This window comes from Bubalus kerabau, chromosome 2 (genome assembly GCF_029407905.1).
Source record: "Bubalus kerabau isolate K-KA32 ecotype Philippines breed swamp buffalo chromosome 2, PCC_UOA_SB_1v2, whole genome shotgun sequence".
NCBI classification, from domain to species: domain Eukaryota; kingdom Metazoa; phylum Chordata; class Mammalia; order Artiodactyla; family Bovidae; genus Bubalus; species Bubalus kerabau.
The window spans coordinates 117,642,218-117,666,898 of NC_073625.1; the positions used below are offsets into that span (position 1 = coordinate 117,642,218).

The following is a 24,681-nucleotide window of genomic DNA, read 5'->3' on the forward strand; positions in this document are numbered from 1 at the left end:
TTTTTGGTTATCAGAACTCTTCAGCTGACTCTGTGTCCCAGCCACAGGACTGTAGCTGTTCATCCTGTGGGAACTCCACTTCAATATCATAGACAAAATTTGGATCATCCTTTTTCTTCTGATTTTTCTCAAAAAGTTCATCCATGATGCTCTTCCTTTTGGCAAGTTCCTTGTCATCTAGTTTGTTCAGGTCTTCCTCAGGATCAATGGTTGTTTCCCGTTGAATCTGTTCCATTGTTTCTGCCAGACTCTGCCCCCACAAGTTACCTCGTAAAAAGCTGAATAACTTCTCTAGCTGCTTCAGGGATACCTGTTCCAGGTAACCCTTGTGTCGTGGATTATTCTTTAATTGTTCAGCAGCTCTGTTGCAATCTAGGAACAAGAAACAAAACTATTACACCACACACACCACAGACTACTAAGGCCCCGCAGATTACTGAAAGCATTACCTATCATTACAGTCAAGTAGCCAAGTGGCTTTTGGGAATGAATTAAGTTACAGACCTATTTCTTTACATCCAGCTTTGAGTGTGATGGGGGAAGGATCGATATATTTTTTATTTCTGTAACTTAAAATCACTTTGAGGAGATGTTAAGTATTTCCAACTGTAGAAAATGTCTGAGAAGAAAAAGTAGTATTACAGCTTTAGATATTAGAATTGGTACTAAGGAAATATCAAGACTACAAATTAAAAAACACATTTGGAGGAGGAGAAGGGAATTAATATTATTGTATAATGCTATCTCATTTAACCCACACTGCCCAGGGACGGAGGAGCCTGGTGGGCTGCCGTCTTTGGGGTTGCACAGAGTTGGCCATGACTGAAGCGACTTAGCAGCAGCAGCAGCAGCTGACCTGAAAGGATTATCAATTTCCTTTAACAGATTAGGAAATGGATGCTCAACAAGATTAAGTAATTTAATCAAATTTACACACCCACTCTGACAGTCATGACTTGAACCTTGGTCTGTCTAACTGAAGGCCATATCACTCCATTACATGAGACTCAAACCGTTCTTATAAACTGACTCAGATAATAGTTATGATAAGAGGCAAGATAAAACATAAGATACCTGAATACTTGGAAAAGTTTCGGACTGGCATGATGCGCTGGCGACTTTTCCCCTTAATTTCATTCTCGTAGATTAAGATAATAGCCGGAGGCTGGAACCTAATTCCACATTTTTTGGCAGCGCACATCATTCTCACATATACTTCATGGTAAATCAGAGGAAATCTGATGACAATGTGTTAGTCACATAATGACTTCCTGCTAAAGGGGAAAAAATGTTAAGTGTTGGGTAAATCACATCCCTCCCTGCTTTTCCTCCCGGGTAAATCTGGCTCTAGTCCAGTTCTGGAGATACATGGTCAGTTCAAGTTCAGTATTTCAAGAGCTATCTTGAAAGTTCAGTTTGGCCCTGGGTTATCCTTAATCTGTAGAATCCCTGGTTCATTGAGGGATGTAGGCTGGTTCACACCTGAGCCTAAAATGCAGTTCAGTTTGGATCTCTTAGTGCACTGTACTTTTAATCAAAGACTGTAGGAACCCCTCCCTGACTCTGCCCAAGAATCAACTTACAGGATCTTTTTTTGTTTACCAATTAAACAAGTATGTACAAGCACCCTCAGTGCCAAGGTACTAAGAGTTTTTTAACTCTTAAATACATTATGTCCTGACAGGTTCCCCAGACCAGACCTCCCCGTCCTGTACTCATTCTACTCATTGAGGTATTTTTTGTTTGTTTGGTTTTTCACTGCACTGGGTCTTCACTGCAGTGTCTGGGCCTCTCTTAGCTGCAGTGCACAGGTATGTAGGCTCCTAAGTTCCCTGACCAGGGAGCAAACTTGCGTCTCCTGCGTTAGAAGGCAGATTCTTAACCACTGAACTGGCAGGGAAGTCCTTCATTGAGTTACTTGCTTTTTTTTCCCTCACTGAGTTTTTGGTAACTACTTATTTAATCACCTATCTTTTCCCCTTCTATTCTGTATGCTCCTTGAGGGCAGGAAACATGTCCAAAGTTCACCACACTATCCCCAACACAGTATCTGGATTAGGTATTCCATTGTTTGATTCAGTGTATCCTGTACATTCTCTAAGTGTTGACAGTCTAGAAGTCTGATCAAGAAGGCAGACCTGATGCAGAATCAGCCTTCACATTTTCAAGGCAATAAAGCTTATATGGCTTTTATTTCAACTTATTTGTCTCACTACATGATGTTTTCTCAGTTACAAGAAAAAGTCATTTTATTTTATTTTATTTTTTTTTATGTGCCCCCCCAGAAAAAGTCATTTTAAAGGTTAATATTTTTCATTCCCTCTTCTCTGCTCTCAATGCAAAAATATATTTAATTATAGGGAATGCTTTAGACGTGACTATGGTATTCTCAGGAAGATTTGCAAATGTCAAAGAATCTAGAAGTAAAGTAGCAAAGGGATGATACCTTCATAAATTCAGTTCTGCCAGAGAATCACAATAGAAACAGGACTACTTGATAGATATTTATGGTAGAGTTGGGAGGGGGGGAGGAAGAAACTTACAAAATAATAATCATCCCTGATTGCTTCCAGTCTTTTTTGTAGGCATAGTTTTAATGTTTTTATATTGATACATACTATTTCCTGTCTTTTAAATATTTTAAAAACTTATTTTGCTGAAAGTGAAATTGCTCAGTCATGTCCAACTCTTTGCGACTCCATGGACTGTAGCCCAACAGGCTTCTCCATCCATAGGGTTTTCCACGCAAGAATACTGGAGTGGGTTGCCATTTCCTTCTCCAGGGGAATCTTCCCCACCCAGGGATTGAACCCAGGTCTCCGCCTAAAGCAGGCAGATGCTTTACCCTCTGAGCCACCAGAGTGGATTTACAATGGTGTGTTAATTTTTGCTATAAAGCAAAGTGACTCAGTTATAAACATATACACACATATACATTCTTTTTTATATTTTTTTCCATTATGGTTTATCACAGGATATTGAATATAGTTCCTTGTGCTATACAGTAGGACCTTATTATCCATTCTATATATGACAGTTTGCATCTGCTAATCTCAAACTCCCAATCATCCCTCCCGCAAACCCCCTCCCTCTTCGCAGACACATTCATTCTCTATGTCTATGAGTCTGTTTCTGTTTTGTAGATAGGTTCATTGGTGTCATACTTTAGATTTCACATACACTATATTATATGGTATTTGTCTTTCTCTTACTTCACTTAGTATGATAATCTCTAGGTCCATCCATGTTGCTTCAAATGGCATTATTTCATTCTTTTCTATGTCCTGTCTTTTAAATTTAACAACCCATGTAATTTTGTCTTTAAATGCAAACTTAATGTCATTCTAAAATGCAAACTTATATTATGACTGCAAATGTTTTATTCTATGGATATACCATAATCTATATTATTCAGCTCTTACTGTTGGATTGAGAATTTTTATACTTAGGAAATGGATCATATATAAAGAACAGCTTTGTCAAATTATTGTATTCTGTCTCTGATTTGATGCAGTGATCCCATCCCACCCCTTCTTTCTTCTTTTCCTTCTCCTCCTCCTTCTTCTCCATCTTTTTCCTTTCCTTCTTTTTTTTTTTTTTTATAAAAAACAAATACTTCCCCCAGTTTGCCTCACTAAAATTTGATAGTAAACTTTCTAGAAGATCCTAGTGAGCACAATATAAATTCCACACACTCATGTGACTGTATTAATAAATAATGCATGCAAGTGATGCTCAATAATGAAGTTTTATGACTACACTCTTTTCTTTCTTTTTAAAATTAAACTTTTATTTTTACTAAAGTATTGTTTGTATTCTGTTTAAAATGTAACATAATTTTATGAGGCTCATAATAAAGAACTGCTGTCCTCTCCTGGTCCCCTTTCCATAGGTAATCAGTTTCAAATCTTTTAAATGTTTCTTCCAAAATCTATCTCTATATTTCTTAACAGCATGCTTATATTGCTATATTGAAGTTTAGGTAGTATCCAGGTGGCAGTAGTGGTAAAGAACCTGCCTGCCAATGCCAAAGACACAGGAGACACGGGTTTGATCCCTGGGTCAGGAAGATCCCCTGGAGAAGGAAATGGCAACCCACTCCAGTATTCTTGCCTGGAGAATCCCATGGACAGAGGAATCTGACGGGCTACAGTCCATGGGATCGCAGAGTCGGACACGACTGAAGCGAAATGAGCTCTGACATCTCTCGTCTTTAAGACATCCATCCTAGGGCCCTCCATTCTGCTCCAATCTGCACCTGATACTCTTCAGGTCTGCTTACATATTCAATTCATGAAGACAGACGACACATTTACCAAGTTTTTCTTCTAGACATTAATACTTTCCTCCCCAGGGATCAATGACTAGCGTATCTTGCCAAGCATCGCCCACAGCATCTAAGAATGTACGGATTTTGCCATCAGGTAGACGATCCTCTCCCTATCCATGCCCCTCACTAGTGCAAGGCTGACTTTCTTACCCATAGAGAAGTACAGAAAATGCATCTTCTGCAGGTCAACGTCTAAAACCTGTCCACCAACCGTAGTGCACCTAGGAGCACTTAACTTTAAGGCCAGGCAAAGCCTGGCGCTGCAGAAGACGACGACAGCTACAGCTTCGCAGACGTGACTGTAGGGTGAATTCTCCGGCAGGAAGATACCTGCATCGGCAAATACCTGGATGGAGGAGAATGCCGGGAGCTTGGGAGGCGGTTCCCAGGACAGCGTGCGGGGTTCAGTGTCCGACTCGGGGTCTACGGAGCTGTCCCAGAGCAACAGCCCTGGTGCACGTTACTGCGCTTGCGCCACTCCTCGCTCCGCCCCCAACCGTGAGGGCGAGGGGCGGGGCGACGAAGGGGCTGGAAGACGGCCTACAGCTCTCCCGGAACATTTAGGGGCGGGGAGCCCGGAAACTGCAGGATCGCAGGCGTGCGCGCAGCGAATCTTCCTTCCGGGTCCCAAACTCCCTGACAGTGCGCTCTAGGAGCAGTGTGAACCTTGTGCACGTTCCTCTGATCGCATTTTATCCCCGCGTGCTCTTCTGGGGCGCGCGTTCTCCGGCGTCCTGGCTGCCCCAGCGGTGGCCGTCAGGGCAGTGGCCTGGCTGCTTCTCTGGGAGGCGGCTTGGTTCACCTGCTCGCCAGCCACAACGTTCAACAACACCCACTTCGTCTCTGGTAAGGGGCGGAGCTGGGCCTCGGGAGCGGGGCGGGGTTAAGGTATGAGAGGGTGGGGAGCACTCGAGGTTCCCGAGACCTCTCAGTTCGTCCCTTTGCAAACGTGCTTCTCGCGACCCTAGAACTGTAGGGTGAGTGAAAGTGAAGTGAAGTTGCTCAGTTGTGTCCGAGTCTTTGCGACCCCATGGACTATATCCCACCAGGCTCCTCCGTCCATGGGATTTTCCAAGCAAGCATACTGGAGTGGGTTGCCATTTCCTTCTCCAGGGGATCGGGAATTCCCGACCCAGGGATAGAACCCAGGTTTCCCGCATTGTAGGCAGACGCTTTACCGTCTGAGCCACAGGGATGTAGGGTGAGTAGCTTACTAAAACGTTGTGAAGTACAGCCGTGAAGCATTTTGGGGTGCTCTTGGGATGCATGAAGCTTCTGACCACTGCGGTACCAACAGAGCCTAAGTGCCCTGTGAGGTGTGAGAACCCCAATCTAAAATACCTACACTCGGGGAGCGTGGAAAGGGGAGGACGACTAATTTTGTTTTACAAACATGTTTGATAATAAACTGGATTGGGCTAGGGTTTCTTTATGACTCTGGGCTGGGCGAGCGAGTCGATTCACTTCTTTGTGCTCAAGTTCGTGGGCAGAAGTGCTATGCTAGGTGCTGTGAATCCAGCCCTCGTGGAGCTTGCAATGTAGTAGGGGAGATGGGTAAGTGCAGTAGTAGTTACAATAAAGTGATAACGTTTGATAGGGAAAGAAAAGTCAGTACACACACACCAGGAAAACCTGTACGGGAGCTGTCTTTAAAACCATAATATTAGATTAGTATCTGTCCATCAGTGTACTTCTGCTTTTGTGTGTTTATATATTAGGTTCTCAAATTTATTTGAAGAAGGAATTATTAGGCCAAAAATAATTTTCAAACAACTGGGCTTATTGATAACTAAAGACTTTACAGCAATTTGTAAAGGGGGTCAATTTCCAGAGCCAATTCAGGCCACAAAAACCAAATAAAGTAAAATTTAAGAGTAAAATCTTGAAAGTGAATTCAGATGCAACAAATTCATTTTGAAAATGGTACCTTTGCTTTAAAAATCATAAATAATCTAGTATCTAGTATTTGCTATACTGTTTGTAAATTAGCTTTTCTATCATCCCAAGATAAATGAAATTTACCATTTTCTAGTCTATACTCCATAGAATTTAAGCCTGTTAACCTGACCTTTTTTCTAATTTAATTTATAGGCAGATATAAACCCTTCCCCCACCTCTGTTAAAATTAAATATTGAAGAAATGTCTGAATTTTTACAAGAGATATTCTATAAGTTATTTGTTTGGGAAAGGATGAGATGCTTCTCCAAAGTAATTAAGGATTTTGTTAAATAGCAAGAAGAGCTGAAATACCTTAGGCTTTAAAAGTCAGGCAAATCTTACTTCTAATCAGTGACTTACCTAGTTGTATGACCTAGACAGTTAGTATTTATGTCAGAGTTTACTCCTGTGTTGGAGAAGGAAATGGCAACCCACTCCAGTATTCTTGCCTGGAAAATCCCATGAATGGAGGAGCTTAGTAGGCTACAGTCCATGGGGTTGCAAAGAGTCGGACGCGACTGAGTGACTTCACTTTCACTTTACTCCTGTGATGGAGAGGTAAATGGCACCCCACTCCAGTGTTCTTGCCTGGAGAATCCCATGGACAGAAGAGCCTGGTGGGCTACAGTCCATGGGGTCACAGAGAGACGGACATGACTAAGTGGCTTCACTTTACTCCTGTGTACAAATGGCAGTAATTTTGCTGGCCTATTTCTCTAGATCATGAAAGTTAAGATACATGTGAAAACCCCAAGTAGAGAATCTGTCATATAAGTATTATTTAATAAATGTTATCTTAAAAAAAAATAAATGTTATCTTTCATAGTTTCCCCCTTCCTTCCCTCTCTGTTATATTTCAAATGTTTCCTTTCCACTTCATTTTTTGGGGGTCTTCTCAGGAATACATCTAATGGAATTTACAACATACAGTAGTGTATGGTTTTTCTGTGTGTTTGTTTTAATGTTCTCACACATTTCCAGCTTTTCAAAATGGAGCAAAATTCCATAGCAAGGTGCCTGGGCTGATTTTGTAATCATTAGTAGCTAAATTTTTAAATTTTATGAAACTGACACTGAGTAACAGTTTTAAGGTGTAAATTCTGCATGGAGTAAAATTAGTGAAATTTTGGGTTATTCTAAGTTTATAAAAGAACCCTTTGAACCTTTGAAAAGCCTCTACTTTTTGTCTTTTCTTTAAACCTTGTCATTGTCTACACACTGCATAAATGTACCTTCTTCTTTTTTCTACTTGTGAATGATAGAATATAGAAGTTGCCAATTTGTATCTGATACTCAGTTTCAGTGAGCTAGGATTAAAATTGAGGTTTCCTGGCTCTTTCGCTGTTCTGTTCTTTTTGATGTCCAGTGATCACCTGAATAAAGTAATATAAATAACAAACACACAGAGTGGGTGCCCTGTGGTTGACCCTGTTCCAAGTGCTTCTACTTATATTAAATTCTCATGACAACTAGCAATGAAAGAAACTGTCTTCTTCAATGTCACACAGCTATTAAGTGACAGACTGTTGTTTGAAATTAGCCAATCTAACACCAAAGTCAAGGCTTTTAACCCCTATGCTACACTAGAAATAGATTTATATGTAGCACAAATTGCTTAAGTTTTAAGGGTGTTTGTTTTATTTTAGGTTGGTTAGATTTTCCAATCAATTAAAGTCTATTCAAATAATTATTTTCTAATTATTTAAATATTCTTTCATTGAGTATTTTATTAAAAAAAAGTCTTTTCATTCTTACAGGCATAAGGGTCACTTGTTCTGAAATTATTTTGAGACAAGAAGTTTTGAAAGATGGTTTCCACAGGTAAGTTGCCCATTGACTTATATCAAAATACAATTTCATGTAATTTAAAATCAAAAATTAATAGCTGAAAAATGGATAAACTAAAAAAAAAATCACTTGCATTCTTAAAGTTATAACTGACAGATAAGCGGTTCATAGTTTGAAACAATGATTAAAATAACAGTGGAGAAGAGAAGGAGAAAACAAACATTTATTATTTACTGTACATATCTATTATTTATTTATATAGACAGAAGCTATATATACATATTCCATTTAATCTTCACAATGGTTGTAAGGTAGATGATACCTTTCTTGTATTTCAGATGAGGGAACTAGGGCTCAGGGACTTTAAGTAGAGTTTAGAGTGGTAGATCTCTGATGGAAATTTAGGACTATCATACTTCAAAGCAACAGTCTCATGTACAAAGATACCACCCTAAATCACTATTTCTGATTTACAAAACTTGGTTCCAAAGCCCAAACTATTTCCAAAATAGAAACTATTCTCAAAAATGAATATTGCCAATATTGAAGATATTTAAAAGACTGGTTAAAAGTTGTGGAAGCTGTTCCATACGAGATTCCCAAACTTTAAAACCTCTCAAAGTGGTTACTTTGAAGTTATTGTCAGATATTTGATTTATAAGTTCTGATACATTTATTTTTTAAATCATTTATGATTTTTTAAATCATTTTATGATTTAAAATGATTTTTAAATCATTTTATACATCACCTTAAACTAAAATACCTCATTCTCCTCACTCTTCAATTTTAGGCTGCATGTGAATGGCTAGGAGGTATAGTAGAAAGAACTTGGTTTTTCTGTTTGTTTGCTTGTTTTTAATTCAAATAAATTTGGACTAACAATGTAGCTCTATTATTTAGTATATGTGTACCCTTAGTCAAGTTACTTAAGTCTTTGTTACCTTACTGATGAAATTAGATAATGAAAGTATTTCCTTATTAGGGTTGTTAGGATTAGATCAGAGAATATGTGGCAAGTTCCTTAATGCAGTGCTTGTCACATAGCACTACAGGACAGGATAGAAATTGTTGGTCTCTGGGAACTGTATTCTGGCCTGGAGAATTATGTGTACTTATAGTCCATGGGGTCGCAAAGAGTCGGACATGACTGAGCGACTTTCACTTTCTATTTCTTTTATAGAGTTACTGGATGAGTGGATCAGAGGATACTATTGTTGTAGTGTATTTGATTTTCTACAAGTCTTTTGGTTGAAATTTATGTGTTCTATTTGTGAGCAAAATGAAGAATGTGAACTGGAAGGTAATACAGGTGAATAACTTTGTAAAGATTAACTAATACATCCAACATGTTTTGGTTGGTTGATTGATTGAATGTCATCTTGGAGGGAGGTCTTGAAGATCTGTCTTTTAAAATATATGTTTTTTCTGATGATAAGATGTCGCATGTTAACTGTTGTTCTGTCGCTAAGTTGTGTCCAGCTCTTTGCAACCCCATGGACTGCAGCATGCCAGTCTTCCCTGCCTTAACTATCTCCTGAGTTTGCTCAAACTCATGTCCATTGAGTTGGTGATACCATCCAACTATCTCATTCTCTGCCGCCCCCCTCTCCTCCTGCCCTCAATCTTTCCCAGTAAAATATTGAAACAGCCCTTTCCTTTCAAAGGGGGAGAAAAGGAAAAAATTTAACTGTTTTAGTAACTATACATTTGCATACTTTTAAGCAGCTCTTTAAGTATTACAAATGAGTAATAAACATGGTTGGATGACATCACTAATTCAATGGACATGAGTTTGAGCAAACTCCAGAAGATAGTGAACAACAGGGAAACCTGGAATGCTGTAGTTCATGGGGTTGCAAAGAGTCGGACATGACTTAGCAGCTGAACAACATGGAAACTACAATATATTACCCTACTTATAGCACAGCTGAAGATGGACTTTAAAATAAGTTTGAATGTTAGTAATTGTCAGTGTATTGACTATTATCTCCAGTGGGGGCAAAAGCTCCTTCTCTGCCACTAAACAACAAAACCTATGTAATGGCTAGCAGTGATTAAACAGAATCACAGACACCTGATTTATTTCAGTTTTGTTGATAAGCTCACATGTCTGAGGGGACATGATTCATTAAATGCTTTTATCATTTTTCATATTCCTAAAACAAGATGGGTTTACATTTGATTTTTCATTTGAAAAATAATAGGTCTGGCTATAGTTTAGATGCTATTGATATTCAGTTTTTTCCCCTTAAAGATACGGGACTATTTTCTTTTGAATAATTTGTTAGAATGTGGAACATACACTTTAAATATAGATACTAGGAAAAATTACTGTTAGCATGAATACTGTGGCTAAGTATAAGTATCTTTAGACTCTCCTTCTAAATAAAGAATGTTTCTGGAGTGTTCCAGATCTTTTTCATAGAACTGTGGATTCTGATTCACTTTGGGTCCAGTCACTTGTCTATGTCTCTGGTGATGAGAAATGATTCCCCCTAATGTGCCAGTGAAATAGGTGAACACACAGCTCTCATTCTCTCTGTCTGTTTCTGAAATATTAGTAAGGGGCACATACATGTTATTAAAAATGAAGTTCAAAACACTTAAAATAATTCTGTATTAGAAACTTGACTCTATTATAAGTCATACTAAACTTGTTTAAGGCTCCAATACCCCTGCTAACATTTAGAAAGCAGAAGAATATTCTACCTAACCACTGACCCCTGGTTGACTGTAATGGGTTCAGTAAGGTCTGCTGCTCTTGCTCTGGCAGAATTTGGTCCTGGATTCTGTAGTTCATTCCTTGGCAACTTTTTAGCTATTACTGTGAATATTTTATTTACATTCATTGTTGTTTGAGATGATGTCTTCATGATACCTTGTCATTTGCACAGGACTGTGCTTCCTGGAAATCTCAGCCCATTTTTTCTAGCTCGACCTACTTTCCTGGTAAAGTTATGACAGTGTTAGGACTCACTTCTCTCTGAAGTAGTTTAACCTAGTTTTTTGTTCTTACAAAGGACTCCTCATTTGCAATCCCTGGTGGCTCAGACGGTAAAGTGTCTGCCTACAATGCGGGAGACCCGGGTTCAATCCCTGGGTCAGGAAGATCCCCTGGAGAAGGGAATGGCAACCGACTCCAGTATTCTTGCCTCCCCTGCCCCAAAAAAGGGGCTTGAAGAAATATAGGTTGATTCCCTGGTGGCTCAGACGCTAAAGCGTCTACCCGCAATGAGGGAGACCCTGGTTCGATCCCTGGGTCGGGAAGATCCCCTGGAGAAGGAAATGGCAACCCACTCCAGTATTCTTGCCTAGAAAATTCCATGGATGGAGGAGCCTGGTGGGCTACAGTCCATGGTGTCGCAAAGAGTCAGACACAACTGAGTGAGTTCACTTTACTTTACTTTTTATGCAACTAATGGCTGCCGGTACTCCTCCATAGTAATTGTTGCTAGGCTGTGATAATCATTCTTGACCAATTGTATCCCATGTCCCACATTTCATGCAGCTTAGGAAAACAGCCTTAGTGGTACTCTCTTGAAAGTCATGAAGTTGGCCCTTCACAAAGTGAAGCACCAGGCTTGATTTGCCAACAGCAGGCTCTCCCAGAAATACTAGTTTGAACTGGCATATTTTATTTCCAGTATTGATCCCTTGGGTTTTGTTGCTCCTTGATTAACCATGTTCATATTTGAAAGAAGTCCCTAATTTCAGTCTCTTACATCAATTTCCAGGTTGCAGGGTGTCAGTTTTTCTTCCTGGAGGTAAAGAAACCTGAGGCCATACAAGCAGGTCTGTGGGACCAAGGCTACCTGGCAGCAGATCCCAGGCATAGTCTGAAGGACAAGAGAGGCTGAGGCTGTGGCTTGGAGGAGGCCGTAGCTCCTCCTCCTGTTGAGTCCCAATTTAATGCCAGGTTGTTAAGAGACCATATTTGCTTGATTTTAGTTCTTTTAAACTTTTAGAGACTTTTTTTAATGCTCAGCATATAGTTTTTCTTATGCACTTAGAAAGTTCTATTACTATAATTGTCAGTTAGATCAACTAAATTGAAGGTTGTTCATGTTTTCTGTATCTTTACTGATTTTCTCTCTACTTGTTCTATCCATTACTGAGGGAAGGGTATCAAAATCTTTTGCTGTAATTGTGGATTTGTCTGTTTATCCTTATAGTGCTACCTGTTTTTACTATGATGTAAAATACAGGAATCTTTGAAGCTCTGTTATTGGCTGCAGACAGTTATATTTTATATATAAATTATTGTTATATTTTATTTTCTTGTTATGTTTTCTTGATGATTGACCCTTTTATTTTTGTGTGGTATTCTTCTTTATCCATGGCAATATTCCTTGTCCTAAAGTCTTCTTTTTCAGTATTATTATAGCCACTCTCAGTTCAGTTCAGTCGCTCAGTTGTGTCCGACTCTTTGCGACCCCATGAATCGCAGCACGCCAGGCCTCCCTGTCCATCACCAACTCTCAGAGTTCACTCAGACTAACATCCATCCAGTCAGTGATGCCATCCAGCCATCTCGTTCTCTGTCGTCCCCTTCTCCTGCCCCCAATCCCTCCCAGCATCAGAGCCACTCTATAGTATTGTTATTAATATTTGCATACATTTTTCCATCCTTCTACTTTTATCTGTGTTTATATTTGCCATTTCTTGTAGACAGCATATAGTTAAGTGTTGCTATTTCATCCAATCTGTCAATCTCTATATTTTAACTGGAGTGATTAGACCATATACTTTTAATGTTAATATAGATTTGGTTGGTTTGGTTTAAATTTACTCATCTTGCTACTTCTTTTCTATATTTTTTTCTATTTGTACCATCTAATCTTTTTTCTTGCCTTATTTTGGATAAATGGAATATTTTTAGATCATTCCATTTTATCTCCATTTTTGGCTGATTAACTATACCTCTCTCTTTTTAAAAAATTAGTTGCAGACCCAGAGGGATGGAATGGGGAGGGAGGAGGGAGGGAGGAGGGTTCAGGATGGGGAACACATGTATACCTGTGGCGGATTCATTTTGATATTTGGCAAAACTAATACAATTATGTAAAGTTTAAAAATAAAATAAAATAAAATAAAAAAATTAGTTGCTTTAGGGTTTACAATTTTAACTTATCACAGACTACCTTCAGATAATACTGTTTATACCATGAATAATGCATGAATCTTAGAGCAGACTAGTTCATTTCTTTCTCCTTCCCTTTATGCTATTCTTGCCATACGTTAATTAACTTTATGCTTTTTTGCTTATATTATAAACCTGCCATATATTGTTGTTACTTTTGCTCTGATCAGTCACATATTTTTTACACTATTATTTATTTTAATTGTGGTAAAATACCTGTAACATAAAATATGCTGTCCTAACCATTTTAAATTATACACTTTAGTGGCATTAAGGACATTCCCATTGTTGTGTTACCATTATTACTAACTATCCACAGACTGCTCTTCATCTTACAAAACTGAAACCTGTCCCTCTTAACAGTAACTCCTCATCCCCATCCCCCAACCACCTGGCCCTGGCAACCGCCATTCTACTTTCTATTTCAGTGGGATCTCTGCTGAACTCTTTGGTTTCTATCCTTTGGTTGGTGGAATGCAGTGTCTTTGTGAAATTTCAGAATTTCTTATCTTTCAGTTCCTTGGTAATTCCTTGTCCAGTCTTGTGGAGTTACATATTACTCATGTTTATTTTAGTACTCAATAAAAATTCAGGGGGACTCCAATTCAGACTTCTAGAACTCGTTGTACAAGGATACTTCCTCTCTGGAACGTAGTGCTGTGACTTCTAGCTGCTTAATCCTCCCTTATCTTCTATCCCTGTTTTCTCACTTAAGCAAAACCACCGTGCTTTGGACCTCCTTCTCTGCACTTGGTCCAAAATAAGCCTCCAGAGAGAAAGCTGAGACAATTGTACATTTAAGTTTATTATATAGGTTTATTTTAGATTAATACTTGTGGTATGGTATGAGGTAGAGGTCACAGTTCAGTTTTTTCTATATAGGTACACAGTTGTTTCAGCACTGTTTGTTGAAAAGATAATCTTTTCCCCATCAAATTATATTGGCACCTTTATTTTTAAAAAGTGTGTGTCTGTTTCTGGACTCCATCCTTTCCCATTGATGTTTGTCTAATAGGATACCCTAATAGGATACTGTGACTATGACATGAATTTATGAAAGATCTAATGAGTGATTCTGATGTGATATTTCATTTGACTTTATGATCTTCTTTTGAAAAACTAATTTGAAATATAATATTTGTACTAATTTAAATATAAGCTTGTTATATTATATTAGCTTGTTTAAAAATTGAATGAATTTTTGAGAAAAAAAAATTGAATGAAGATATTTACTTAAAACATACTTGTCTTACAGAGACCTGTTAACAAAAGTGAAATTTGGAGAAAGCATCGAGGACTTACAGACCTGCCGACTCTTAATTAAACAGTACATCCCAACAGGACTTTTTGTGGATCCGTATGAGTTGGCTTCATTACGAGAGAGAAACATAACAGAGGTACAACTGTTAGAGGGATTTTTTGAGAGGGAAATTATTGTAGGAATATTGTAATTGGATTAAGGCAAAATAGATAAGATGACATTGTAGTATTTTTTAATTCATTTTGTTAAGTATATGTAAAAGATAGGATGGGAGTATTCTTTAAAAAGTGAGTGAAACTTGTCATACTTGTCTGTAATAAGTAAGCTAAAATGACGATTATATTAAAGCTTGTCTTTGAAAAGATTAGTGGTTAATAAATACTGCTTCAACAACAACTTTGTTAAAATTTGACATATACCCCAACATCTGTATAATTTGGGTATAGGAGGAAAGGAAACAAATATTTATTGGATATCTATATAACAGGTTTTGTTTTTTTTTTTAAGGAAGCAAGATAAAATTAAGCATTATAAGAAAGATTATGTCCCATACCCTTTACACAGATTAATCTTTACAGCATCCTTGGAAAGATTCCATTTTCTAGGTAAGGAAACAGGCACAAAGGGTCCAAATAACTTATCCTGGATCACATAGGTAAATGGAAAAGCCAAGAAATGAATCCAGGATTGTCTAATTGCAAAGTTGTTGTTCTTTTGGGAAATAAATCTTACTCCTTAGTTAAGAGTTTGCCTAACTTTGATAAGAATCCCCAGGGGGTATTTTTGGTGCAGATTATTGTCTTTCTGAGAAAGCTTAATTCAACAAATCATATTGGATCCCCAAATCTCTTAATGACTGAAGTGATTCCTATTAAGAAATTTGGGGGAACTGTTTTAGTTCATTCTATATATGAATTTGAAAAAGGCAAAATACACTTGGATACACTTGGAGTCATTTAGGATGGTGGTTTATTTCTAATTGTGATTTAGTCTGATTTCTTCACCTGTTTTATTTACATTTGTTTTTGAGTAGGTAATTATATCCTCATGATTTATAATTCAGGGAGTATAAAAAGTATACAATGCTAAGCTTTCACCTATTTTAACCCCTCGTTACCATTTCTTCCTATTTCTGTTTTTGTGTCTGTATGGCAGTTTAGGTACATATGTTCACATATATGGCAGTTTAGATACGTATGTGAGAAGATTCCTTTTTTTTGTTTGTTTCTTTTTTTCACTGAACATGAATTCTGAATGAAGCTTTTTAATTTTTACACAATATGTTTTGCGAATTTCCTGGTGGTACAGTGGTTAGGACTCCACACTTTGACTGCCAAGGACCCAGGTTCAGTCCCTGGTCTGCGAATTAAGATCCTGCAAGCTGAATGGTACAGCCAAAAAAAAAAAGTACATTTCAAATTTAAATACAGTTCTTGGCTTGTACTGACATGGATTGGAATCATATTTAAATTTACTTAATAAAATGATCTACCATGTTTTAAGAAAGTGGAATTTTTTTATGCATAGATACCCAAAAACAGGTCACATACTAACATACCCATACCTGTGGTTGGGATGAGATAGGGGTGTGTGCAGGTTGACTATAATGAGAAAATAAGGTGGGTAAAGGGTCCCATTATAGATTGCTTGACAGGTTTCTCTTTATCTTGATTTTCTGCTTCCTAATTCTCTAATATCTAATTACAAATCTTTTACGTGAATTTACTTTTTCATTTTGGAAGCTTCTAGAAAAATAGATGTCTCGTTTGTATAATTAGAAGTTGATTTCCTGATATATTAGATGCTATTTCCTTCTGCCTAGCTGAGTTGAGACTGTGGCCCCAATTCTTTGTGCAGAGAAACTTTGTCATGAGATGTGGTATTATTTGGTGACTTTAACTAGATAGAAGAGAATTTATACATAGGGAATGACTGATGCTTATATATCTTGATTCTATTAGATAAGACAAAATTTTTGACTGTATGGGTGATATGAGTTTATGATAGCTTCTGAGCAATTTGAAAATAAAGCAAGTCTTAACTAGTTTCATTGTAGATTTTTAATCAAAATCTCTCACATTCTTTGGAAACAGCATAATATTAGATTGAAACATAAGAAATTGATATTTTATAGGTCAAAATGGAAATGTTTTTGAAATTGCAAGTTTTACTCAGTCAAAATGTGTTAGGACTTCTGCCTTGGCCAAGTTGAAAAACAGGGAACACATTTGCTTTCCACTTGAAACAACCAAGAAATAGACAAAATATAAGAAAGAATGGAAAAAATAATTGAATATCAAGCAGTGAAATCTTAGAGATGAGAAATAAATAATGTTAGCCCTTCAGTTGTCCTAGTTTATTACATGAGAGTTCAGACTGTGGTACAGGGAGGGTGAACCTAAGCAGAGCCTAGTGGACTTCTTGAGTTAAGGAGATAAAGGTAAGATTTGGGAAAGACCAAAGTCACTAAAAGTGCTTTCCAGGTGACACTAGTGGTAAAGAACCCGCCTGCCAATGCAGGAGACGTAAGAGGTGCAGGTTTGATCCCTGGGTTGGGAAGATTCCCTGGAGGAGGGTATGGCATGGCAACCCTCTCCAGTATTCTTATCTGGAGAATCCCATGAACAGTCCATAAGGTTGCACAGAGTCAGACACGACTGAAGTGACTTAGCATGCATGCACACAGAGTCACTAGAATTCACAAACAGTGTATCAGAGAAGAGAGAACTGTATAGAGACAAATTCCAGAGATCCACAGAGGTTCCCCTGAATACATAGTTGAGTATTAATTAATGCATGCATGTGAGGAAACTGCTTGATGCTGGGAAAAGAACTATATGAAAAAATTAGAGGTAATAGTGTCTCACACAGGTCTAGTTGTGGTACCTGTTCCCACCAACCAGACTGGGAAAATTCTTGTAATTCACTAGGCTTTGGATAGAGTAAACAGAAGTACTCAGTAGTGGAGAATACTAAGCCCTAAAGTGAACATTATTTCAGTCCTACCTAACAAATTTCAAAACCAAGACCTTGCAAAAATCAGACAGTTGCAAGTAACCTTACAGCATTACAAACAAAGCTCGAGAATATTTATAGGAATGCAGAAATATCTAGTACCCAACAGGATCAAAATGTCTTGACTCTAATAAAAGTTTAGCAAGGATGTGGGAAAATATGACCTGTAATGAGGAGGTAAATGATTCAGTTAATGCTGATCATAGCTGTATTCCTTATGTTCAGAAAGGTAAATAGAAAAATGGAAGATACTTGAAAGGACAGTTGACCTTTTAAAAATTAAGACTACAAAGTATGAGATGGAAAGTATTCTGGATAGAATTAATGGCAGATTAATGCAGAAGAAAAGATTAATGAACTTGAAATCATAGCAATAGAAACTACCAAAAATATAAAACAGATAAAAAAAGAAATGTAAAAAGTGAGTAGAACATTAATGAGTTGTGGAACAACTTCATGTGACCTACCGTAAGTCTAATTGGGTTATTTCTAAGAGATACCTGCATCCTCAACGTTCATTACAGCATTATTTACAATAGCCAGGATATGGAAGCAACCTAAGCATCCATCAATAGGTGAATGGACAAAGAAAATGTGAGATATATATTTCTGAAACTGAGATGTGTATAAATGTGTATATATTTGTGTGCATTTGTGTATATATGTGTATATACACATGTATATGTATACCCATACACAGAGACACACACAATGGAATGTTATGCAAACATTAAAAAAAAAGAAGAAGAAATTCTGCCATTTGCAACAAAACACATGAACTTTGAAAGTGTTATGCTAGGTAAAATAAGTCAAAGAAAGACAAATGCTGTGTGATCTCACTTAGATGGGGAATATAAGAAAAACTGAACTCAGAAACAGAGAGTAGATTGGTCATTGCCAGGGGTGAGAATGCAGGAGAAATGGGTGAAGGTAGTCAGAAAGTACAAACTCCTAGTTATAAGATGAGTTAAGTTCTGAAAATCTAATGTATAGCATGGTGACTGTAGTTAACAAACTGTGTTGCTGAGAGAGTATATCTTAAATGTTCTCACCATGCACACACACTGAAAGGTAACTGTGTGAGGTGATGGACATTTTAACTAATGTTATTATGGTAATTATTTTTCAAAATATACATATATCAGATCTTCATGTTATAAACCTTAAGCCTACACAATGTTGTATGTCCTATCTCAATAAAACTGAGCAGGAGAGGTATAACGGAAATCCCCAAGGAGAGATGAAAGAGATGGAGATGGAAAAAAATATTTGAAGAAATAATGGCTGAGAAAATTTCAGATTGGATGGAAACTACAAACCCACATATCCATGAAGCTCAGTGCAAGAAATATGAAAGAAACTATATCAAGGTACAAGATAATAAAATTGTTTAAAACAATGATAATGAGAAAATCTTAAAAGCATCAAGATGAAAAAAAAGCCAAACACATAAAATACAGAGGTCCAAAGGTAAGAATAACAGCAGATTTCTTGTCGAAAATAATGCAAACAAGAAAATGGAGCAGCAGCATCTTTAAAATATAGAAAGAAAAAAAAATCTGTTTCTTTATACAGTGAATATGCCTTTCAAGGTGAAGGTGAAATAAAGACTTTTTCAGACATAAAGGTTGAAAGAATTCATCACCATCAGACCTCCAATACCAGAAATGTTAGAAGAGATCCTTCAGGCAGAAGGAAAATGATACCAGATGAAATCTGTATCTACACCGAGGAAAGAAGAACACTTGAAATGATAACTACATGAGTAAAAATAAGTTTTTTTTCCATATTATGTGAATTTTTCCAAGATAATTGACAAAAAATAACAACAATGTAGTGTAGCATCCATACCATGTCTAAGAATAAAATGTATGATTGCACTATCACAAGGTTGAAGGTGAAAAATGAAATACACTTTAGTAAGGTTGTTACACTAAATGTAAGGTAGTTTAATGTCACTTGAAAGTAGACTGATACAGTAAAGATGTTTACTATAAACTCTGAAGTAACTGCAAAAATAACAGTCGTAGTTAATATGCCAGCACAGCAGATTAAATGGAACTATAAAAAAATTCAGTCTATTGGAGAGAAGACAGAGAAAGAAGATAAAGGGAACAAAAAATAAAGATACAGAGAACAAGATGAATTAAACTTAATGATATTAATAATCATATTAAATGTAAATGTCTAAATATCTTATTAAAAGGCTGAGATTTTCAGATTGGATAAGAAATAAAGACCTAACTGTATATTGCATATAAGAAATGAACTTTAACTTTTAAAACAAAAGATAAGACATGCTCACACTGATCAAAGGAAAGCTGATGTGGTTATATTAATATTAGGCAAAGGGATTCAAGAGCAAAGATTGTCACAAGTGCTAAAGACTATCACCATTTTGATGAAGGGATCAATTAATCAGCAGGAAATAATAATTCAAACATTTATGTCACTAATAAGAGATTCAAAATGCAAAGAAAAATTGGTAGAACTGTAAGGTGGAATAGATGAATCCACACTTATAGTTGGAGATTTCAGTACCCTTCTCTCAATAATTGATGTGATAAGTAGACAGAAAGTTGGTAAGGATATGAAAGATTTGAACAGAACTATGAACCAACTCCCTGATCTAATTGGTATTTATGGACCATTCCACCCAACAACAGTGGAATACATGTTCTTTATAAGTATACATGCAGTATTTATCAAGATAGATCATTCTAGGCTATAAAACAAGTCTCAATAAATTTAGAATTCAAGTCTTACAAAGAATATTCTTGACTGCAAATGAACTAAATTAGAAATAAAGAATAGAAAGATCTTTAGAAAGTCTTCAAATATTTGGAAACTAACACACTTCTAAGTAATCCATGGGTCAAAAGAAGAAAGCAGAAGGGAAATAAAGTATTTTGAACTGAATGAAAATGAAAACATAACATACCAGAACTAATGGGATACTGCAAAAGCTGTGTTTAGAGGGAAATTTGTAGCACTTAAGATGCCTATTTATTTTGAAAGATCTCAATTAACGTTTTCAGCTAAGCCTCCTTAATCTGTGATGAGCACGTGAAACCACAGTAGAAGGATGGAAATAATGAAGGTCACAGCAGAAATTCATGAACTAGAAAACAGACACACACAGTAGGGAAAGCCGGTGAAACCAAAAACTTGTAGTTTAAGATGGATAAAATTGATAAACTCTTTAGCCAGACTGATTAGAAAAAAATAGGTACTGTTAGAATTAACATCCCGGGGCTTCCCTGATGGTACTGTGGTTAAGAATCTACCTGCCAATGCAGAGGACACGGATTCAATCCCTAGTCCAGGAAGATCCCACATGCCTCAGAGCAGCTAACCCCGTGCATCACAGCTACTGAAGCTCGAGCTTTAGAGCCCCCAAGCCGCAACAAGAAGCCTCCACAAGGATAAACCCACTTACTGCAACAAAGAGTAGCCACCGCTCTCTGCAACAAGAGAAAACTAGCACACAGCAATGAAGACAGTGTGACCAAAAATAAAAATACATAAATAAGTAATTAACAAAAATTAACATCCCAGTGTCAGAAAAGTATTTATTGTTATACATTTCATTTTTATAGTTTTACAATTTTAGATTGTATAAGTTATTCAAAGATACCGATTGCTGTCTTAATTGGGAAATGTTTTAGATTTTTGTTGTTGTTGTTTTGAATTTTTTTGATAGGGCTCTGCTGCTGCTGCTGCTAAGTCGCTTTAGTCATGTACAACTCTGTGCGACCCCATAGACGGCAGCCCACCAGGCTCCCCCGTCCCTGGGATTCTCCAGGCAAGAACACTGGAGTGGGTTGCCATTTCCTTCTCCAATGCATGAAAGTGAAAAGTGAAAGTGAAGTCGCTCAGTCGTGTCCGACTCCCAGCGACCCCAGCCTACCAGGCTCCTTTGTCCGTGGGATTTTCCAGGCAAGAGTACTGGAGTGGGGTGCCATTGCCTTCTCCAGATAGAGCTCTAGTCTAGGGGAGAAAGATCTGTTGAGTGTTACAGTTATGGTACAAAAATTTTATTGCTTAGTTCATTTAACTTTGCTAAGGTGGTTTTTGATATGTGTAGTTTAGTGTTGTCATGAAAAAGTGTAGGTCCATGGCTGTTAGCCAGTGGGTCTTAGTTGCAGCATGAGAACTCCTAGCTGCGGCATGTGGGATCCAGTTCCTTGACCAGGGATCGAACCTGGCCCCCTGCATTTAGAGCACAGAGTCTTAGCCACTGGACCACCAGGGAAGTCCCTAAGGCTGATTTTTGAGATTCAGATACCCAGAATAAAAGTTCTTGAACCATCACCAAATAACCCTTTGACTAATAGAGCCCTCTCTGAAGGCCAAAATGCCATTTAGACCAGTTTGCCTCATTTTCATTATATTCTAGTTTAAATTCTAGTTTAAATTCCAGAGAAGGCAATGGCACCCCACTCCAGTACTCTTGCCTGGAAAATCCCATGGACGGAGGAGCCTGGTAGGCTCCAGTCCATGGGGTCGCTAAGAGTCGGGCATGACTGAGTGACTTCACTTTCACTTTTCACTTTCATGCATTGGAGAAGGAAATGGCGACCCACTCTGGTATTCTTGCCTGGAGAATCCCAGGAACGGAGGAGCCTGGTGGGCTGCCGTCTATGGGGTTGCACAGAGTCAGACACGACTGAAGCGACTTAGCAGCAGCAGCAGCAGCAGTTTAAATTCATGTTAAAAATATTCTCAGTTTTTGGGAAGTTTCCATATTTTTATGTCTATGGAAAATAAACAGTAAACAAAAACTCATTAATTAGAGAAGCTGAAGATCATAATGCCATCATAAATTCTAAATAGCACTATCAGGAATATACTTTGTGTTAGTTCTACTTATTATACTTAATTTTCAACTATATAAATATTGCCTATCTTATTTAACCTAACTAAATAGGGGAATCTCTTTGACCTGGCTTTGAATCTTGTCTCCTCTTCTTACTAGCCACTATATTGTTTATCCACCCTGATACTTTGTTTACACGTTTATATAACAGGACTAAGAGTTCCTACCTGATAGGGATCTTGTGAAAATTAAAGAAGCGAATATATATAAACCACTGAGCTTAATTGGTACTCAAAGAAAGTTACCTTTATTATTATTGGGTCATTCTATACATCTTTGTTGACAAGATAGAAAATATGTGTTATTTTGATTTATATCTAGTTGTATGCAAAGAGAGTACATTGATAAACTTGTAGCAGAAGGTCTCTAGTGAAATTTCTTAGGGATTTGCTGTTGTAATCTTCTTGGTCAACATTTTTATACTTAGATAAAAATACAGACGATATAGTTATCAAGTTCATAAATGTTACATAAATGGTTGACAGATTGGGATTTCAGTTAAATCTCAACAGCCTAGAAAAAAATAGACAATAGCCAGAAAGATAAAATTTAATAGAGATAAATATAAGTCCCTGGATTTAATTAGTGAAAAGTCAATTACTTGAAAAAATTGGATGGGAGTTAACTTAAAAGTTTTCTGCAAAAAGTTCAAATGAAAAATACAAGGATGAATAGGCAGAGCACTGGGTCATTGAAACTATTCAGTATGATACATGTCATTTTATATTTGTCAAAATCCATAGGCTATACAACACAAAGAGTGAACCCTAACTTAAACTATAGACTGTAGTTAACAATAATGTATCAGTATTGACTTAATGAATTGTAACAAATGTACCAAACTGATTTTAATAATAGAGAAAACTGTGAGTGTGTTTGGGAGGGATGGGGAGTATGTGGGAATGCTGTTTTCTGCTCAATTTTTCTATACCTAAAATTGCTCTAAAAAATGAAGTCTATTAGTTAAAAAAAATAACATATATATATATATACACACACACACACACACACACACACCCCACTGAAATGAAGGCTGCTAAAAAGTTAATGCAATTTTTAAACCTAGAAACTGGAAAAAAATAATGTAATTTTTGCTAAAGAAGATAGTATTGCTGCTATATTCTCTGAGTATTTCAAAAGGCAACTGATATGATGAATGGTTTGGAAAACCATGTCTTGAGAAACCAAGAAAACTGTACATATTTCTTTGGGAAGGAGAAAACATATGGAGGAGGGTGGTTGCCTTCTAAGTTTTGAGGGACCCTTAGTAAAACAAATAACATATTTTTTGCAAATATTGTAAGCATGGACAATTGGTGATTTGTTTTGGGTCAGAGAATCAAGTTTCTACTAATAAAAAGGGAATAAATTTAACAGTACATTAAATGAGATGACTTAAAATAATGAACTTCCTTCCAATCATTGAAAGCATTAAAACAGTGGCTGGATATTTAAAAAATACTCTCATTGGAACAGTGGTTTAAATTGATCACTTCTCAAGTTCCTTATGAGTCATAAGATTAGAAATCTTTGACCTTTGCTAGTTAGTTCTGTTACTCCTGTGATGAACAGGGAAGAAACAACATGTGAAAATACAGCACTTGGTGTCACTGTCAAATAAAAGAATTAGGATGCTAGCTCTGGTGGGTAGAAATTAATGCTGGTTTTTTCTCTTTGTGTAAGTGAATCTGAAGAAAACTTGCATGTGTGTATGCATACACATGCACACATGTATATAATGTTCATATGCATGTGTATGTGTGTGTGTGTGTATGTGTGGTTTTATAAATAAATATGTATATATGGATACATTTATAATGTAAGACTAATTTCTGCCACGTGTGCATTTTTACTTTTGGCATAAAACACTTATTTTAAAATGTTTTTTTACCATGTTAGTTTTTAAAAGAATCGTTACCATTTTTTCCATTAACTCTTTGTATCCAAAAAAGAGTGCTGACCTTTGCTTTGACTTCCTGCCCGCAATGCTCTATCTTACTCACTACCATCTTACTTGCTTCTTTGAAGAACAGGAAACTACCAGAGTGATACCTATCATTTTAACCCAATACTGGGTTAACTTTTTATCATAGTTTTCAAGCTTATTGAATAATGCTGTATTTATTCCTGAAGTTTCTTTTCTTGGTACCTGTTTTGTTACCAAAGCAAAGGTTGATAAGGAAATTACATAGAAATTCTTATTATGAGGAAATTTCACACTTCAGAGTATAATTTCTTCAGTTTACTTTTAGTAAGCTTCTATTAAACACAGATCACATCTTGTGTTTTCTACTTAAAACTGAGGATGGACAAGGAATGAAAATTGTT

The 24,681-nt window shown here is 36.9% G+C and overlaps 2 protein-coding genes across 6 annotated transcripts in view; one reads left to right on the forward strand and one right to left on the reverse strand.

The window, feature by feature from the left end:
• Nucleotides 1–5,153, reverse strand: CEP19 (centrosomal protein 19). Of its 5 annotated transcripts, none has more exons than XM_055568602.1 (3): nucleotides 4,677–5,153; nucleotides 1,075–1,271; nucleotides 1–372 (listed from the first exon to the last, which is right to left on the reverse strand). In XM_055568602.1, the coding sequence occupies exons 2-3, from the start codon at nucleotides 1,202–1,204 to the stop codon at nucleotides 11–13; spliced, it is 492 nt and encodes a 163-aa protein (XP_055424577.1). In that variant the 5' UTR covers nucleotides 1,205–1,271; nucleotides 4,677–5,153; the 3' UTR covers nucleotides 1–10. The 5 variants fall into 5 exon arrangements, with proteins under 5 accessions (XP_055424577.1, XP_055424576.1, XP_055424575.1 ...); XM_055568601.1 differs by having other exon boundaries at nucleotides 1,075–1,274; XM_055568600.1 differs by having other exon boundaries at nucleotides 4,481–5,153.
• The window catches only part of PIGX (phosphatidylinositol glycan anchor biosynthesis class X), a 24,376-nt gene continuing 4,375 nt past the window's right edge, over nucleotides 4,681–24,681 (forward strand). The window contains exons 1-4 of the mRNA XM_055570093.1: nucleotides 4,681–4,926; nucleotides 4,984–5,176; nucleotides 8,027–8,090; nucleotides 14,454–14,595. Coding sequence (XP_055426068.1) covers nucleotides 4,681–4,926; nucleotides 4,984–5,176; nucleotides 8,027–8,090; nucleotides 14,454–14,595 — 645 coding nt within the window. The remainder of the gene's footprint in view (nucleotides 4,927–4,983; nucleotides 5,177–8,026; nucleotides 8,091–14,453; nucleotides 14,596–24,681) is intronic.

Bases quoted from the DNA above. Each gene is read 5' to 3' on its own strand.
- CEP19 (XM_055568602.1), bottom strand. From the start codon at position 1,204: ATGATGTGCGCTGCCAAAAAATGTGGAATTAGGTTCCAGCCTCCGGCT. The intron at 373-1,074 runs GTATCTTATGTT...TCTTGTTCCTAG, and splicing joins AAACTTTTCCAAGTATTCAG to ATTGCAACAGAGCTGCTGAA.